At 37.8% G+C, this 17,339-nt stretch overlaps 2 protein-coding genes across 2 annotated transcripts in view; both read right to left on the minus strand.

Moving 5' to 3' along the window:
- The window catches only part of rbms2b (RNA binding motif, single stranded interacting protein 2b), a 212,966-nt gene continuing 195,627 nt past the window's right edge, over nucleotides 1–17,339 (minus strand). The window contains exon 15 of the transcript XR_012594972.1: nucleotides 1–16. The gene's annotated coding sequence lies outside the window, so the exon portion shown is untranslated. The remainder of the gene's footprint in view (nucleotides 17–17,339) is intronic.
- hoxc11a (homeobox C11a) lies at nucleotides 3,244–8,586 on the minus strand. Its single transcript, XM_074644303.1, has 2 exons — nucleotides 7,393–8,586; nucleotides 3,244–5,967 (listed from the first exon to the last, which is right to left on the minus strand). Exons 1-2 carry the CDS (start codon nucleotides 8,153–8,155, stop codon nucleotides 5,735–5,737), a joined length of 996 nt encoding a protein of 331 aa, XP_074500404.1. The 5' UTR covers nucleotides 8,156–8,586; the 3' UTR covers nucleotides 3,244–5,734.

A 17,339-nucleotide genomic window follows, 5' to 3' on the forward strand; every position in this document is an offset into this window, starting at 1 on the left:
AGCCACTTTGAAATATCTTTCCAGTTTGGACGTGAGGAGGTTTCTGCTTTGTGTCCTCTTTCATGCTGCTGTCCACTCCGTGCGCAACTGCAAATTTATGGTGTCGGAATCATGTAAGTTCTTAATTAAAAACCAGAATTGTAACCACCATCAAAGTACAGCAGTATAAGGCCCATTACATTATTGTCACTGACGAAGACGACCACACCAAATATACGCACACACACCAGCCGCCATATCTGACTGAAAACTTTCTATAAATTACAGTCACACTAAAACTTGGTGCATGGCAACAATAAATAAATAACACATACAAACAAATGTCAATTCAATTCATGCGTTTTGGAGAGTTGCAGCAATAGCAGGAGTTGGTTTTTACAGCGTCGAACTGTTTTATGGCCCTATAGAACAGGATAGGTGCTGAGATGTGAGTGGTACACTGTAGTATAAAACCATTCAATAGCCTATAACCTCTTGATTAGTATGTGCAGAGAAAGAAAAAAACAAAACAGGAATACCTCCACATTTTCATCACTATTAAAAACACAATAGCAATTTACCAATTATAAATTGTTTCCTTAAAGCCGCAGCAAAAACAGAAACAAAAAATATTTGGAAATGTTACAAAATAGTATTGAAACAATTAAACATTCTTTTCATATATATAAATATATACTGTATTTTGTATTTTTTCTAGCTTTATATATATATATATATATATATATATATATATATACACACACAGTATAATTATAAAATATACTATTTTTTACAATTAAACATTTATTATTTACATTTAATTATTTTTTATATTTGGAAATGTTATAAAAATAGTATTCAAACAATTAAACATTTGGCGGATTTCTTTTCGTATATATACTGTGTTTTTTTTCTTTTTTTTCTAGCTTTATATATATATATATATATATATATATACACACAGTATAATTATAAAATATACTATTTTTTTACAATTAAACATTTATTATTTACATTTAATTATTTTTTACAATTAAACATTTTGCTATATATTTCAATATATACTGCGTTTGGTATTTTTTCGAGCTTCATTTTTATTTATTTATTATTATTATTTTTCGAAGCTGTTCATTTTATTGCCAAGATTTTTTTTTTTTCATTTTCAAGTACACGTACGATGTAATTACTTATACTGTATTGCCACAGTATTTAAGTTATATAGGTTTAAGGGGCCTATGGAAATAATCTTACAACTTTCAATATACAGTATAATACCAGTTGATAACACACAATCACACACTACAACATACACACTCTTCCATGGACTCAGAAGCAAATATTATTTGTTTATAGCCTACAGTTATATTCCAAAAATAAAATAAAATTAAGTCTTATTGATAGTTTACAGCAGCAGATCGAAAAAAGATGAGATTCTTGAAAACAATTCCTCAGATTTTTATAGAGCTGAACTAATCAATTTTTCCTTTCTACACTGTAATGGCACCAGGCTCTCCCTCCTGGCTCAACCTCATCTACATAAAACCCCACCGCCATTTTCCTTCACCACAACCACAACCGGGCTGAGACATGGCACAAGGAGCTGCATACCAGCAGAGTGGACTTCTGTCACATCACGAAGAGGATGCTATAGGACTAATAATACTACTCTGATGTCACCGAGGCATCCATCTCATGAAACGTTTTCAAAGATCCCGTTGAGGAAACAAAAACAGTGGTGTGGAGGCCAGGAGGCTCCTGGCCCCCGTGTGGTTGATAGACAACATTTGCAGAAGCCTCTGCAGCGCGGCTCCTTCTGCGTTAGTGACGTTGGAGAAACCTACAAATTACGCACGTCACCGTCACCGTCCCAGGGCCAAGGTTGGTGGGTGTGGCGAGCGAGAGAGAGAGGGAGAGAGGCTCCTATAGCCTTGATCTTTCTTTTGTCAGAACGGCCCCCACATGTCCTTCCTGATATTATTACACTGACATATGCAGATTGAGATTATTCTAACGTTTTTATCTATTCTTTTGTTATTATACTGTTTGACTTGCACCAACAAATACAAAGCAAATTCTAGTGTATGCCTCTTAGACCTGGCAATAAACACGATTCTGATTCTGATTCTGATTGAGCATGAAGAGAAAATATCTGCCAAGTATATTGGTTAATACTAAAAAGAGAAGTGTGTATCACGTGGATACAACCTGGGAGAGTTTTTCCTTCCTTTCCTTATATATTCAAATAATATAACCCTGACCAAAACCTTATCCAAAACGACCCTAACCATAAGGAGTAAATACAGAACCATGCACTATAGTCTGCACTGTAAAATCTCTTTCATCCATGCACATATTATTACACTGACATATGCAGATTGAGATTATTCTAACGTTTTATCTATTCTTTTGTTATTATACTGTTTAACTTGCACCAACACATCCAAAGCAAATTCCTAGTGTATACCTCTTACACCTGGCAATAAACACGATTCTGATTCTGATTGAGCATGAAGAGAAAATATATGCCAGGTATATTTGTTAATTCTAATAAAAAGATAAGTGTGTATCACGTGGATACAACCTGGGCGAGTTTTTCCTGTTTTTCCTGACCAAAAACCTTAATGGTTATCCAAAACGACCCTGCAGCCATAAGGAGTAAATACAGAACCATGCACTATAGTCTGCACTGTAAAATCTCTGAGATGTGAGTGGTACACTGTATTAAAATAATATAACCCTGATCAAAAACCTTAATGGTTATCCAAAAACGACCCTAACCATAAGAAGTAAATACAGAACCATGCACTATAGTCTGCACTGTAAAATCTCTGAGATGTGAGTGGTACACTGTATTAGAATAATATAACCCTGACCAAAAACCTTAATGGTTATCCAAAAACGTCCCTAACCATAAGGAGTAAATACAGAACCATGCACTATAGTCTGTACTGTAAAATCTCTGAGATGTGAGTGATACACTGTATTAGAATAATATAACCCTGACCAAAAACCTTAATGGTTATCCAAAAACGTCCCTAACCATAAGGAGTAAATACAGAACCATGCACTATAGTCTGCACTGTAAAATCTCTGAGATGTGAGTGGTACACTGTAGTATAAAACCATTCAATAGCCTATAACCCCTTGATTAGTATGTGCAGAGGAAAAAAAATGTATCACGTGGATACAACCTGGGAGAGTTTTTCCTTTCCTTATATATTAAAATAATATAACCCTGACCAAAAACCTTATCCAAAACGACCCTGCAACCATAAGGAGTAAATACAGAACCATGCACTATAGTCTGCACTGTAAAATCTCTTTCATCCATGCACAGCAGCCTGAGCAGCCAGAGAGTCCCATCTCAAAAAAGTCACAGACACACACACACCCACGCAAAGCAACAAACCGTCATGTTTGCACTTAACAGAACCACCCATTACGAGGACAGCCACACACCAACATGTTTTTTCTTCTTTAGAGAATACAAATATAGGTCTTACAGTTTATACCAACATGTTTTTAAAACTCCTCATGCGTGAAAATGTATACATTTTACAAGGACAATAAAGTGTATTTACTGGGCGTGCTAAAGCTGGCAAAGTTACCTGCTGTAGTTTAATGCGAGGAGGTCAAAGTTGCACTCTGGACACATTCCACATTTTCTGTTCCCACTCACTCTCATTGGCCCATTCAGCCGCTGCGCACATTTCCGGGCTAAAGTGTCTCCTTGATTCCACTTTATTGCGGCGGGTTAAAGGTGAAGGCCTTGACATTATTGAAGTTCAAAGACTACATTTAATTATAAATTGTAGTTAATGCACACGTGCAATCATCATGCACATATGTTGGAGGAACACACGTACGAAATACACTCAGCAAAAAGTTGCACACACACACACATTTGGGTTGGAAAAAAAAAAATAACATGCCAATTATGATTTCCTTTCCCCTAGCTATATCTCATTATAACACCTAACACGTGGTCCAATTAGTCAACAATCATTTATTCATAATTGTTGGAAAAAGGCTGATGTTTGGGGTCAGCTCACACAAACAAGATTGTTATTTCAAATTGAATGTGCAGCAAAACATTCCACGAGGCCAGATCTTTAACAAGAAATAATTAAAAATTAAACTTACTCAAGGGGAAAAATCTCTCCACTGTGGTAAAAACTGGATTTGCTGAGTTTTTTTTCCAAACATCCAGATTAGAAGAATGGTGGACATTGGGGTTGTGCTGCAGAGAGGGGGTTTTGGTTTTTTGACGTTACAGACTACACACAGACCCAGAGTTCAGGTCGAAACCTCTTGGCAAGTTTTGTTCTAACCCCCTTCGGACATCCAGGCTTACTTGTTTACTATTTACTGCGGAAGTGAACGCCATTCCCCCCTCGAACAGACGGTGCAATTAAGAGAAAAAAATAGCCATTTAGTGCCTCTGTCTTTATGGCAGTGTCTAGACTCCAAGAGTGGCGATTCCATTTAGTGGGCACTAAAAAGAGGTTATCATTCCACTCTTCTTTCTATACATTTCTACAATTCTGGCCTCTATATGTTCGTTGTTCTCAAATTTAATCTTTCAGACTGGTGTAACCTTAAAAAAAGCCAAAAAATCAGACAAGTGTATAGGCCCGCAGACACTATTCCTCATTCACAAGCGCCACCAAATCTATACCACATAGCACAAATGTGTGTATCAACATGAACTGGCCATTAACACAAGTGTGCAAAAAAGTGTGCTCGTGTTGGTACAGGCCAACAGTTTTTAGGTTATACACACGTTTATGAGCAGTATATACGCACATTTATGAGTTGGTTGCTTATTTGCAAAAAAAATTGCTCTGACTCACCGAGCACAAAAAACAGCAAACTGTCCAGAAATGGATGTGCAGTAATGGTAATTGTGATAATGATGGGCACAAAAAGCACAAAGTCGTGGAGTTTTTTTGCCTATACGTTTCTGTTTATTCCATAGGTATTATATTAATGATACACAGGCCAACAAATCTGTTCCTCCTCTCTTGGAATCCAAATGTTTGAAGCAAATAATTTAACGAGTGTTTGGCGTTAAAGCTGTTAAAAGTTTGTATGGGGCAAGTGTACTGAAAAAATAGCAGCAGGGGTATAAGGGGAAAGGAAATTCAACATATACTTCTATTTACAGTCACGAATGCACATAGCATAGGCTGCTCTGTACATTTTGGAGGGGGGGATATATACTTTCACAGATTGGACGTCACAGTTCTCAATGGCGAAAAAAAAAAATTTAGCCATGGGAGATTTTGCTATAGAAGTTGTCCCTATACTCTGGTCGAGAAATAATTAGATCATGATATACTATATACATAGACCAGAGGGATGTGGGGAAAGAGCTCAAAGTTGTCTGCGCAATAAGGATTCATTGTTACATTTCATATTTTTAACAACAAATATGTCTATATGAACAATAGAATAAAACACAATGGAGAATCGTGATAAATAGAGAGACATATTTAAAGAACAGCATAGGTATAAATGATTATTCTAGGCCTTTTTCTGCTAGAAATGCACCGCCGCCCGTGGGGCAATAAGAAAATGGCGACTTTTTTATCCCATGCAGGCCTATTTATTCCCACTGTCCACTTTTAACATTGCACTGTTGGTGATATGGGCTCCTTTTTAGAAAAACGGTTATGCCCACCACGGTTACAATTCAATGAGATAAAGAGTAGGCCTTAATGTCACTGACCAAAAGAGTGTGACACTTTTCTGCTCACAAGAGAGGGTTTCCAGAGAAGTACTGCAGGCGATCTCTGCTCAGCTTCTTCTCTTTCATTCTTCTATTCTGAAACCAGATTTTAACCTGACGGTCGGTGAGGTTTAACATTCTGGAGAGCTGAAGCCTTTTCTCTTTGTTGATGTAAACGTTAAAGAAGAATTCCCTCTCCAGCTCACGAATCTGAAACTTGGAATATGGACACCTCTTCTTCCTTGTGCGAGGAGTACCTGGAAGAAAAAAAATTATAATATTTAAAATAAAAATCAGGGGGAAATAGCAACAACATCATATTAATGAACAATGATATATGCAAAAAGAAGCTTTAATGCTGAGGTGACTATAAGACTAGATGCTGAGAACTCAGCTTCAGTGGCATTACTAATGACAACATTTCAGTCAGCATTCATCAAGTAAAGTGGCTGAGGCTATCAGATAAACCGGCCATAAAGAGTGTTAAATATCCGAATCGCTTGGGAGGAAATAATATCAACTTACAGCCTCTTAAGTACGTGTTTATCTGTTATAAATATACAACAACAAAAGTATTTCACCGCATTATGGTGCGCCACATTCCTCTGGAGCTAAACTAACAATTTACACAATCTTTTGGCAACGAGTTGCAATGCATCGCTCATGTTTGCAATGGCCCTATTGCAGACCTCTGTGGCCCTATAATGTCTTATCAAACAGGTGACTGGGGAAATAGATTTTTTTTTTTATTGTTTTCAAAAGGAAGAGGTGGGCTAGACTCAGTTAGCTTGTATCTGCAGCCTGGTTGGGCCAATGCCATGTATACAGGAGGATAAACACTAAATGTGTGCTGCAATAAGAGCCTTTTTACACTTTTAAATCAAGTTTTTACTTCATGCTGGTCATGCAAGTCATGCAAGTTAACAGAAATGCCAGCTTGCATCCAGATTAGTAGTAGAGAGGTGGAATGTAAAAAAGGAAATGGATTTTTTTTTCTCAGCGGCCACTGAGGAAATAGCATAAATTGCAAGACATATGCATTCTCCTCCTATATGGGCGATGCAAAACACTAAATCCTCTATTACTGATTAATCTACTATCTGCTTGTAAATGGAGGAACCGGCTGTAATCTGTCACTAGATAGAATGATATCTATCTAGGTGGATACAGGATATGGATAGATAGAGATAGAGAGGAACGCATTTAACCGTAAAGTGTGTAATACTCTGTGCAGCATGTCTTTTTGCGGGCAAAAACTCAGCAGTGCTAAAAAAAAAGAAAATTTCACAAGACGCCAAAAGCAATGTTCTGCCCAATTGGTTTTTACACACGACAGCACCCAACGAGGAAAAAAATCCCCTTTAAAAAATGCCCAACGCAAGTTCACGATCAAAGTTAACATTTGTCACAATAGCTCTCTCTTAAAAAATTTCACAGACTCTCACCATATATACAAGCAGTCTGTGTATAACATCCCCTCTTTTTTTTTTTTTTCAAAGCGCTTTTCCCATCGTAAAAATTCTTCTCGTTGCAAGAAAGAGCTTTGTAGGGTTATAATAAAAATCCTTTGAATGCTTATAAAACTCCACATAAAATCTGACCGACAAAACACTAGGGCTAGTCCCCCTTAACCTTCTTCCCCCACATTTTTATTACAGCTTTTTCTCGGTGTGTATACCTACTCGAGTGGCTGCTGCTCTTGCTGGCTGTGGTGCCGTCCTTGTTGGTGGTTGTAGCTGCAGAGGAAGAAGTGCATGAGCCTGAATTTGTATGTTCCCCCTCATCTTCTGGGTCTTTTTCTCCTGCTCCAGAGGCTATGGGCTGCTGCTGCTGCTGTTGCTGCTGCTGCTGCTGGGAGTCGCTTTCCAGCTTTTCACCCTCGCCCTTTTGTAAACAACTGTCTGACTGATTGTCCGTGCTGCTGCTGCAGTATGCCGTCTCAAAAAAGCGGTCGAAACCTTGCGGGAGGACGCTGTTTTTCCCCACGCCGGCGGAGTAAAAACCTGCTGTGGAGGGGTGGTGGTGGTGATTGGAGCCCGGATGGGTGTGATGGTGATGGTGGTGGCTGTACACGCTCTCGTTCTTCATAAGCATTTCTGTCATGGTGGATGGTGGAAGACAGTCCCTATGCACCAGATCCTCTCCAGAGTAGCACGATGCATAATTGCTCCTGCTGTGGTGCCATTTACTAGCAGCGTCCAAGCCGTATGAAACTTCCCGTACCGGCGGCGGTACTTGGGACAGATTTGTGGAATAAGGGTAGCTGATTTGCCTGGACCCTGGGGCCTGTGGAAGAAACGAGGAGACGGCGGAAAACTCGGGCATGTAGTAGGTGCAGCTGGGGAGGTAGATGTTGGACGCGCAGCCAGTCCTGTCGCCAAACTCGGATGTCCGGTCTTTGCGCGTCTGGGAGCAGAAGTTGCCCAGATTCACCGAGTTAAACATCTTTTTCCTCTCTCTCTCTCCTTCTCTCCTTCTCTCGTACTATAGATAGATGTTTTGGGATACGAGCTGCAGCAGAAGGGGGAAATTTGGGAAGGCGAGATGACGCGCAATCCGTCTAAGTCGCCCTCGCAAGAGACACGTGATCGAAAGTAGATATTGTCATATATCAATTTGGAAAGAGTTGGATGTGTAGGAGTGGTTGGGCTTTAGGTAAGATCGAGGAGGGTTCAAAGTAACGAATAATTTTCAAAACACACCACAGGCAGCACTAAGTAAAACCAGTAACAGATTCCTGCTCGCTGGCTTATGACAATTAGAGAGATATGTGCTGTGTGCGTTTATGTTTATGGGCTGGCTGCTGGTATAGGCTATGGCTAAACAGCTACAGCTCCTTAAACAGGCACAGCACAAACTGCACACTGCTCTCACTAACATTTCATAGTGTTATGTTACAGGTCACATTATTATTATTATTATTATTATTATTATTATTAACTTATTATTATTTAAAATTATTACTATTATTAAATGAGAGTTACTATCCATATCACAAACTATTTAACTACACTGGTGATTTTAATATATATTTTTTTATCATAGAATGAGGAATTATTATCACTGACACTGTTAAACACAGTACAACATCTGCATAGACGCTTGTGAATGGAGCCCACATGAGGTATAAAGCAACCCCACGAGTCTAATCATCGTTTCACTATTTCCAAAAAAGTTTAACATATCACAATGAATGACTTGTGCTTCACAAATCTCTGAGACATCACCAGGACATTTTACACTGTAGTGTGTGAATATGCATGAATACATATATATATATATATATATATGTAATTTCCTTTTATTCTTTCATACATGAGTCTGCTGCACACACGATTATTAAACAGCAGTGTGGATGAGTTGGTCTAAAATGATGCAACATATTAATTCGTCATACATTTTATTCACTGAATGAAAAACATTGCTACACTAGACTGGTGGTGTGCGACTATAACACTGTTACCGACGGTTAGGCAATGTAGGAGACACAGCATGCATGTTGACTGTGCAAGCTGAAGTATAATCGGCCTCACTCTCATTATTCCCTTTGACTTTGGATCATGACATGAGTCCATGGAGGACGAACTGCGCAATTCAAGAGCCAAGTTCCTGGAGTCTCTGCAGGAGTAGTAGGCTATATACCAGTGAAGCACTGGGACCTTTGCATCTCTAGCTGTGGGAAAATGTGCCCTGATGACATAAACACAAACTGTGAAAAACATAATTACACCCCATCTAATTGCTGGATTCAGCATTATTCACTTTGGAGTGGTTATACTGACAAGAGAAAATCACCGCAGTGTGTGTGCCTCTTACTCTGAGAATATTCAAATGGACATTTTGGGATCTCATTGGACTCACTACTCGATCAAATTAAATGTTTTGGGTTGCAGCTTTTGTCTATACGTTTTTAAAGTAGTCTTCTTGTAAAATGGTTAGTAACACTGGGCCTATTCTGACTGACCAAGCAGTATGAATGTATCCCTCCAAAATTAAATTAGTCCCAGCTGATGCTCCAAGCTGCTGTGATAATTTTATTTTCGACATTTATCTGTGGGTAACTGTTAAAAAAAGAGAGACATGTCCTCCGGACTTTTTTTTTTTTCTCAATAAAATGTAATAAACGAATGGTTTGTAGAAAAAGATGCGCCTGCGTGTTCTTTCCTGCGTCATTGTAGACTTTTAATTATACTATTGAGGGCAGTCTTCGAATCTTTATAGACTAACTGATACTATCACAAGGTGAAATTAATATGATGGCCCCATTGTTTATGATTATAGGCTACTTCCTAAATGTTGCAATAGGCTTTTGAATTATTATCCAATAGTCCAATAACAATATCGTTCTATTACAATCACTTATAGGACACCTGTGTTGTTTAAAAATAATGGAAAACAAAGTTGGTGTCTGGTGGATTTTCCAGCAGCAACATCGTCAGACATTCAGCATTGGAAATGAGAGTCCATTGCAGGCGTATTTGTGGAAAAAGGTGGCATTGGCATTAGCTTGTTTACTACCTCTACAGACAAAAGGTTGTCTCACATGATGCATCCTGCATCCAAGTACAAAGAAAGCAGACAGCTGTCCAGACACAGCACTTGAATTTGACCACTAAAATCCTCTCTACGTCCACCATAAAAACTCCGAATGGCTGTAGTAACGCTAAATCCCTTTGTTCTATAGAAAACCATAAAACTTGAGAATGAGAGGAATTTGGATTTCAGCAACTAGATATTCTGCAACTTAAAAAAAAAAACACCAAGTGAGCTGAATTTTCACACCGAACAGCATAACGCGTTTTCTACAACTTGGTTTCGGGTGTCCATTTAAGAAATGTGTCGTTTAGACCACTGATAATAGCTTAATAAATACCTCATTCTGCTTTTTTGAACATTAACATTTCAGTCAAATTATTCAAAATAAAAGAAATTGTGAATGTAACAAACAACGCAAAAGAAATGAAGAATATATGAGTTTATTTGTGCCCTGTGATGAGCAGCTACTGGTGTGATTTTTTGGTAGATGAGCAACCGCAGCAATGGAAATATTTGTACAAACATTTTGGCCCGTGGCCTGTATGGACACATGCTCGACACATGCTGCGGTATTAGTGCTGTGTAGTTGCATAACAATAATGATAATTCGCACATCAAAATGTCATTGCCTATTCTAACACTTTGAAAGATAGTACACTGTGCAATTAAAAAGGATAAAACGAAGGGGTCCAATCTGAAGTTGATTTCCTAAAAAATGAAAAGCCGGCATACTAATTGGCCTATAATAAAGATTCTGAATTATGACATTTAAAATGTATCCACATGTCAACATTAGTTTAATCATAATATCATGTGTAGAATAAAAAATAAAAAAAAAGACTCATAACAATAAATGCAAACTACAAACTTTTCTTTCAGCATGGCAGACAGTCCAAAACAATTTTGTCAAATCATTTCCTCATCATAATCATTTTCATTGATGCGTATTAGCGCGGTATAAATAAGTAATGTGAGCGTATGAATAAGTGATGCACTAATAAAATTCAAAAGTTAAGGCTAGCTAATCCAGACAAACTGAAAAAATGCAAAAGGAGTAGTTTAAAAAGACTGCACAGCACACACAGGAGGAATTAAGGAGTTTTAAACGGAAGGGAAATAGTGCTCCTGGCTGCGTTTTAAGTCGCAGTGTTTGTCATAATGTGACAAAATATGACCCGTCAACGTCCATCACTTGGCAATATCCGCCTTTCCGAGGGTGTAAACACTAGTTATTCTCGCCTTGGTGCGCTCAGACCATCAGTCAAAAAAATAAGGTTTACCATGTGTTAATTTCCCTGGATGGACTCACACAGCAGCGCATATTCTGCTAGCAGTAGGACCCAGGAAAGTTTGATTTGGTTGCACCAAATGAGCAGGCCAAGTGTGCAGAGTTTGCACGCAAAAAGGGTCTGCATCTGACTTATAAGTCCCCTGCACTGTAAACAATTTCTGTTATTTTACAGCAGGATTTCAACAGTATTAACCTGTTATTGCTAAAAACAGTGTTTTACTGTTAATACAAAAGAAAACCTGTTAAATGACGCTCATAGGCCGTTTTTTAACTGAACTATAATGCATTCTTAAAAAACAACACTTTACTGCTGATCAACTGTCTAAAGTATCATCAGTAACAGTTTCATGCAGTTTTTTTTTAATTCTGGGACCTGATCTGCACATGTGAGGCTTGTACATTGTACATGATTGTAAAATCAGTGAATTAGCTTTATTGTTCTTCACTCACATGTTGTTCTGGTTTGCATTCTGTGCTTGTAGCCAGCTATAGACACACATTTTGGGAAAAGTGTCAACAAGTCTATTATAGCCTTTTTCCTAACAAGTGCCTTTAATTGTATTTAGTGTGACTATTCCTATGTCTGTAACCTGCTAAGTCTATTCATCTAGGCAAAAAATAATCTTTATTCAAATGTATGTAAAAAGTACAACCTAAATAGTGCATTATCAGTAAGATAATGTAAAAGAAAGGTGGAAAAACAACTATATAATGTATCTTTAAACAGTAAATTAACTGTGAAATACTGTGAAATTAATCAAGTTCAAACTTTATTTTTCATTAAGAGTTAAAAGCTGTACGTTTCAGCGACAGTATAATAATGTTAATTTTACAGTAACATAAAGGCAGTTATTTTACTGGGAAATTCTTAACAGTGTACTTATTCTATCTTATAAGGACTCATACTATGAGCAACGATATTGTAAATATGTCCAAAACTACTCTTAAGAAATAGTCAAAAATGTTCTCCTGAGAGCTCCAAAAAAAAGGTGTTGTAAACAGTTGTCCATTCTTTTGCTTAAATATCACTGTTGGACCTCTAACTTTACGACTAGTGTCTGAGGAATTTAAGCCATTGCTACCTAGCACCATAATTACAATGGTTAACCGAGGTGTCACCCTCTTGTTAAGGAACTCTCAGTTCAAAAATGGCGCTCCTAAATATTGCAGTGTGTTTTGGCTCTGCGTCGATAAATCCTGTGCCAAACGATACAACCTCTCACACCACACACACAAACACAGACACACGCACAATGGGCGCAGTTCACCAAAGACACTGCTGCACAACTGCTGTTAGCTCAAGTCAAGGCTAAATGTGGGAAAGCCTGTGTAATCATATTACTGTCCCCTCATGGCCTAGATAAGTTTAATTGGATGTAAGTCGGGCAGTTAAACTTGGCTGTATGAGCTGCGAACAGTTTCAAGCAACACTAAAGAGCCTTGTTTTTTTTTACTGAGGTCTCAGTGAATGCACCTTAGCGTGAAGCGTTTGTGGTGGCAACAATAGCTTACAAGATAAGGATGTGTGTGTTGCTCTCCTACATTTAGAGCAATCTCCAGAGTGCATTTCTCTTTCAACCACTAGGACATAAAGCTTTCACAACAATGTGTTAACTTTTTTTATTAGAAGTATTAAATGATTTCACATCGCAAGAAATCGCCCAATAGTGACTGCTGTGGCTGCAGCTCCTTGTGTGTTATTTAGATGAACCTGGAAGTTCTTTGAGCAGAGGGACAAGTAAACAAGGATCTATCTTTCAACAAATAAGATAAAAATAAAATAGTGCCCGATATTTTTGCTACAGGGTTCTCTTAGTTTCGCGGTTAATACCACTCTACAAAAATCAAAATAGAGACCATTTATGTGCAGAATGTACTTGAGGCTATATGGCCTCTCTGTCACATGCCGATACATTCAAAAAGATATTTTTAGACCTCTATTATCTGCACAGTTAATCTTCTAAAATATCTGAATTACCTTTTAAAAGCAGCAGGGATAATAAGCCCAGTGTTTGAGAACAATTCAAGGTTGACTAACTATCCTAATTAAACTGTTTTTGCAAGGGTTTCGGAAATTACGCACAAGACGGCACAACATTACGCACGACTTGCAAGCCATTACGCAATGGTTTGTTTTGGAATTTGTTGACTTACAGGTATGCTTAGTTTGGTGACTATTACAAAATGATAACAAAAACAAAAATGTGATCATATTTTTGACATAACTTGCGTATGTGCAGCAATTATATACACATTTTGTCAGACATTAGACGCGCTTGATTGCATTGTTTTCATAATTTGATCAAATCTTGTCTGTTGTAACCCAATTTTTTTGTCATAAGAAATGTTTAATGCTTATGCAGGGGGATAATCAGGTAACAAATGGAATAAGTGCCTTAAATTGCACAACATTTATTTGTTATTGTATCTCCAAATAGTGCGAATGCAACCTGAATTTAGAAAATGCACCTGGGGTCAAAATGCATTATTTTAGTCTGCAGTAGCCTTGAATGGTTCAGTATGACGACCCAAAATAGAAGCTCGGAGCTTTAGGCTACACACTCAGATAACGTTGAAATGCCTGCTCTATTACTTGGTATACTGTTTGCTTTTGCCGTCTGAGCTGCAGGTTTTTCAAGCTTTTCTCGACATTAAACCGAGTTGATATTCTTGTAGACAGAACAGGCTACACTGGAGGTGCACTGAACTGATACAGGGGCAAATATGAACAGGTGACATTGAATTTTCCATCTTGTATGATGAAATCGTGAGAGCTGTGAGCAGCCACCGCCTGTTGTGCAGCTCTGTGCTGCATACTTGACCTTCAGCGTCGGCCTGGTAGAAGAGAGGAGAGCCCACCTCCAAAATACTATAAGAAGAATACCCTAAAGGCAGCAAAAAAAAAAAAGAGAGAAAGAGAGAGAAAACAACCTATTCGCTGAAAAACGTTGAAAATGCGATTGAAAAACTGAGATTAAAATAACCTGCGTAAATATTATGGAGCAAAAATATCGATTCAGGTGCTGATGCCATACATATTTTTTTGTTGTCACACAATTTCAAAAATACAAAAATGAAAAATGGCAATGATTCTACAACAGGCTAAAGCAGGAACAACAAAAATGAAAACGCACTGATTTGCAATCGCCCCCTCAATCAATTTTTAATCAATTCTAAGCTGTTTCTTTTCCATCATGCAGGGACAACTGGTCTGAGAGGAATCCGGCAATTCCAAACGCAGGCAATGAAACCTTCACACCTCGTGTATTAAGGGGCTGTTTGACGTGCGATGCTATTGGAAAAACAAATTGATAAGACAGTACATTTCAGAAAAATGGAGCTCATAGAGAACTCATTTCAAATCATGTCAAAATCAATATATGGCAGTTCTGAAAGGAGTGAAACGATATGGATCTCTTTCATGTTAAGCATTTCAGGCTATCCTCTCTTTCTCTATATCACATTAACACACAGAGACGCTCACACACGCTCTCTCACGCACGTCCACACACACACACACACACACACACACACTTTAGGAATAACATTGCTTTCTATTTCTCTAGCCAGTCTTCGTACCATAAACGGCAGACCACATGCCACACAAGTTCTCTGCGAAGGGCACTGTGAAGCTCACTGACCTTTAGGGACATGAGGAGACGGGCTGCCATAAACAGATTTAGCCAGTCTCAAAGTCAAAAGTGCTCAAGAGCAGTGAAAGACCTATTGTAAAAGACCTGCAAGGATTTCATCCCTGTTTTACAATCCAAAACATCTTGAGGTTCTCCGCAGTGGTTTTATTCTCAGGTTTTCTTTTTAATTCCCTTCTATATCCTGCAAATTATACTAGATGTAAATAGAGGCCGACAAAAGCAAACAAGTTAAAACTAATATTAGCTGTTCTGCAGTGATCATTTTAAGCTTTTGGTGAGAAGGAAAAGGCAGGTAAAGACGCAGCCCCAATGTTTAGTGGTTTGTTAGACGTGGAAGCTCTTAAAAAAACATTTCCAGCACAATGAGAGCTTATTGTGTGTCACAAGAAAAAAATACCTGAAGGAATAGGATACACAGAAATAGTCGTGAGAAAAGATCAGCAGATAAGTCTGGTTTGAAGTTCAAGTTAAAACTACATGTTTCGATATCCGTTTGGCACCGTTCAAAGAGCAGCCTGCCATGTTATACAGGCCAAATAATTCCACCGTTTTACACAGGATTCCTCTATAACTGGCCTGTAAAAAGCACAAACTGCTGTTTGCATCATTTCATCTGTGTAGCAAACACGATGTTACTCGATGTCTTAGATGCTTACACTAATTTTCTCCTTGTTAAAATACATTTGTTTTAACAAATTGTGCAAATAATCAGTTAACTGGACGCTAAATTACTATAATATATATACTATAATGTATATATATACACACAAATTAGGGGATCCTGGTAAATATCAATTCTCTCTCGCTCTCTTTTCCATTTCGCCAGATTGTCCTGCGCGTTTTTTTACAAGCACAAAGGCGTATAAAACTACAAATATAAATAATTGAACCTAATTAAGTTATTACAATTGTTGATGTTTAAATGTCAAGAGCGCGTATACATACAGACAAGGTTTCTTGAAGCCTTTTGATGTTTTTAAACAATATTTGCAACATAACTGACCTTGAGGATTTTTTTTTTTTTTTTTACAAATAATAGCTGAGGTACTGCAGGACAGTCAGGAGCGTCATGGTGCATTTTGCATCTATTATTCTCTATCTAACCCATTTAACAAGGCAACACACAAACATAAGACACTAGTTTTTATCTCCTTTCATGGTCAACAGCGCGTTTGATAGGCTAAAAAAAGATTGGAGTTGTTATGAATGATGTCCTGTGGATGATCAAATTCAATACACGCAATTTAAGATCCCCTCAGTATTATTTCATAGTCTCGGTTATTATCTGGTCGCAGCAAATACTTGGTACACTTGCTGGTTATGCTATGCATCAAACTAATGCACTGTGTATTCCTTGGATTAAAACATACACGGACATATGAAGTTGTCGTCGGTGCGTAAAAAGGCTGCATATCAAAACATTACGCCTGTATTTCTCTTATTATATGGAGGAAACTATTCAAAATAATATGCCACTACTTCCTCTGATATCCATAATTAAATTCTAGATGGTCATTCAGCTAATATGATTCTTCAAACCACCTTTAATCACATGCGTAAAATGTACATTGAGGACATTTTACCTAAACATAAAACCACCAAGGTGCCATATATTTATACATCTAGTCTCATTTTAACTAGAAGATATTGTATATTCACAAACAATTTGAGTTAATCCCATGACTTGTTCATAATAGTTACAAATGCAAGCAGCATTTTTATAATTAGTATTTTTGATATATCCGCAAACAGACGCATTGTGCACGATCAAGCAGCGCGTCCAGACGGCCCTTTTCCTCTCATGGAGGAAATTAATAGGCCTATATTCATTCTTTACATGCACTGCATATACAGTACACAAAGAGCTATTATATGCATTATGTTAATGAATATATAAGAAGTGTATTTGTAGGGAAGGTGGAGTTTTGGAGTAAGGTAAACAGGCACAAATATGCTTCTGGCAGCAACGCTACAGTAGAGCTACTATGAGATATAGAAGAGTTGCAAGCCATATATGTCGCACTGAATCTTAAAATATATCTTAATTGATAAACGTTCAAGCCATTAGTTAATACACAACCAAGAGGATTGTCTTACATGTGTGTATTTGTGTTTTTTTCCTCATGGACAGGCCGGTTTGCAGGAGCAG

This window comes from Sebastes fasciatus, chromosome 8 (genome assembly GCF_043250625.1).
Source record: "Sebastes fasciatus isolate fSebFas1 chromosome 8, fSebFas1.pri, whole genome shotgun sequence".
In the NCBI taxonomy this organism is placed as follows: domain Eukaryota; kingdom Metazoa; phylum Chordata; class Actinopteri; order Perciformes; family Sebastidae; genus Sebastes; species Sebastes fasciatus.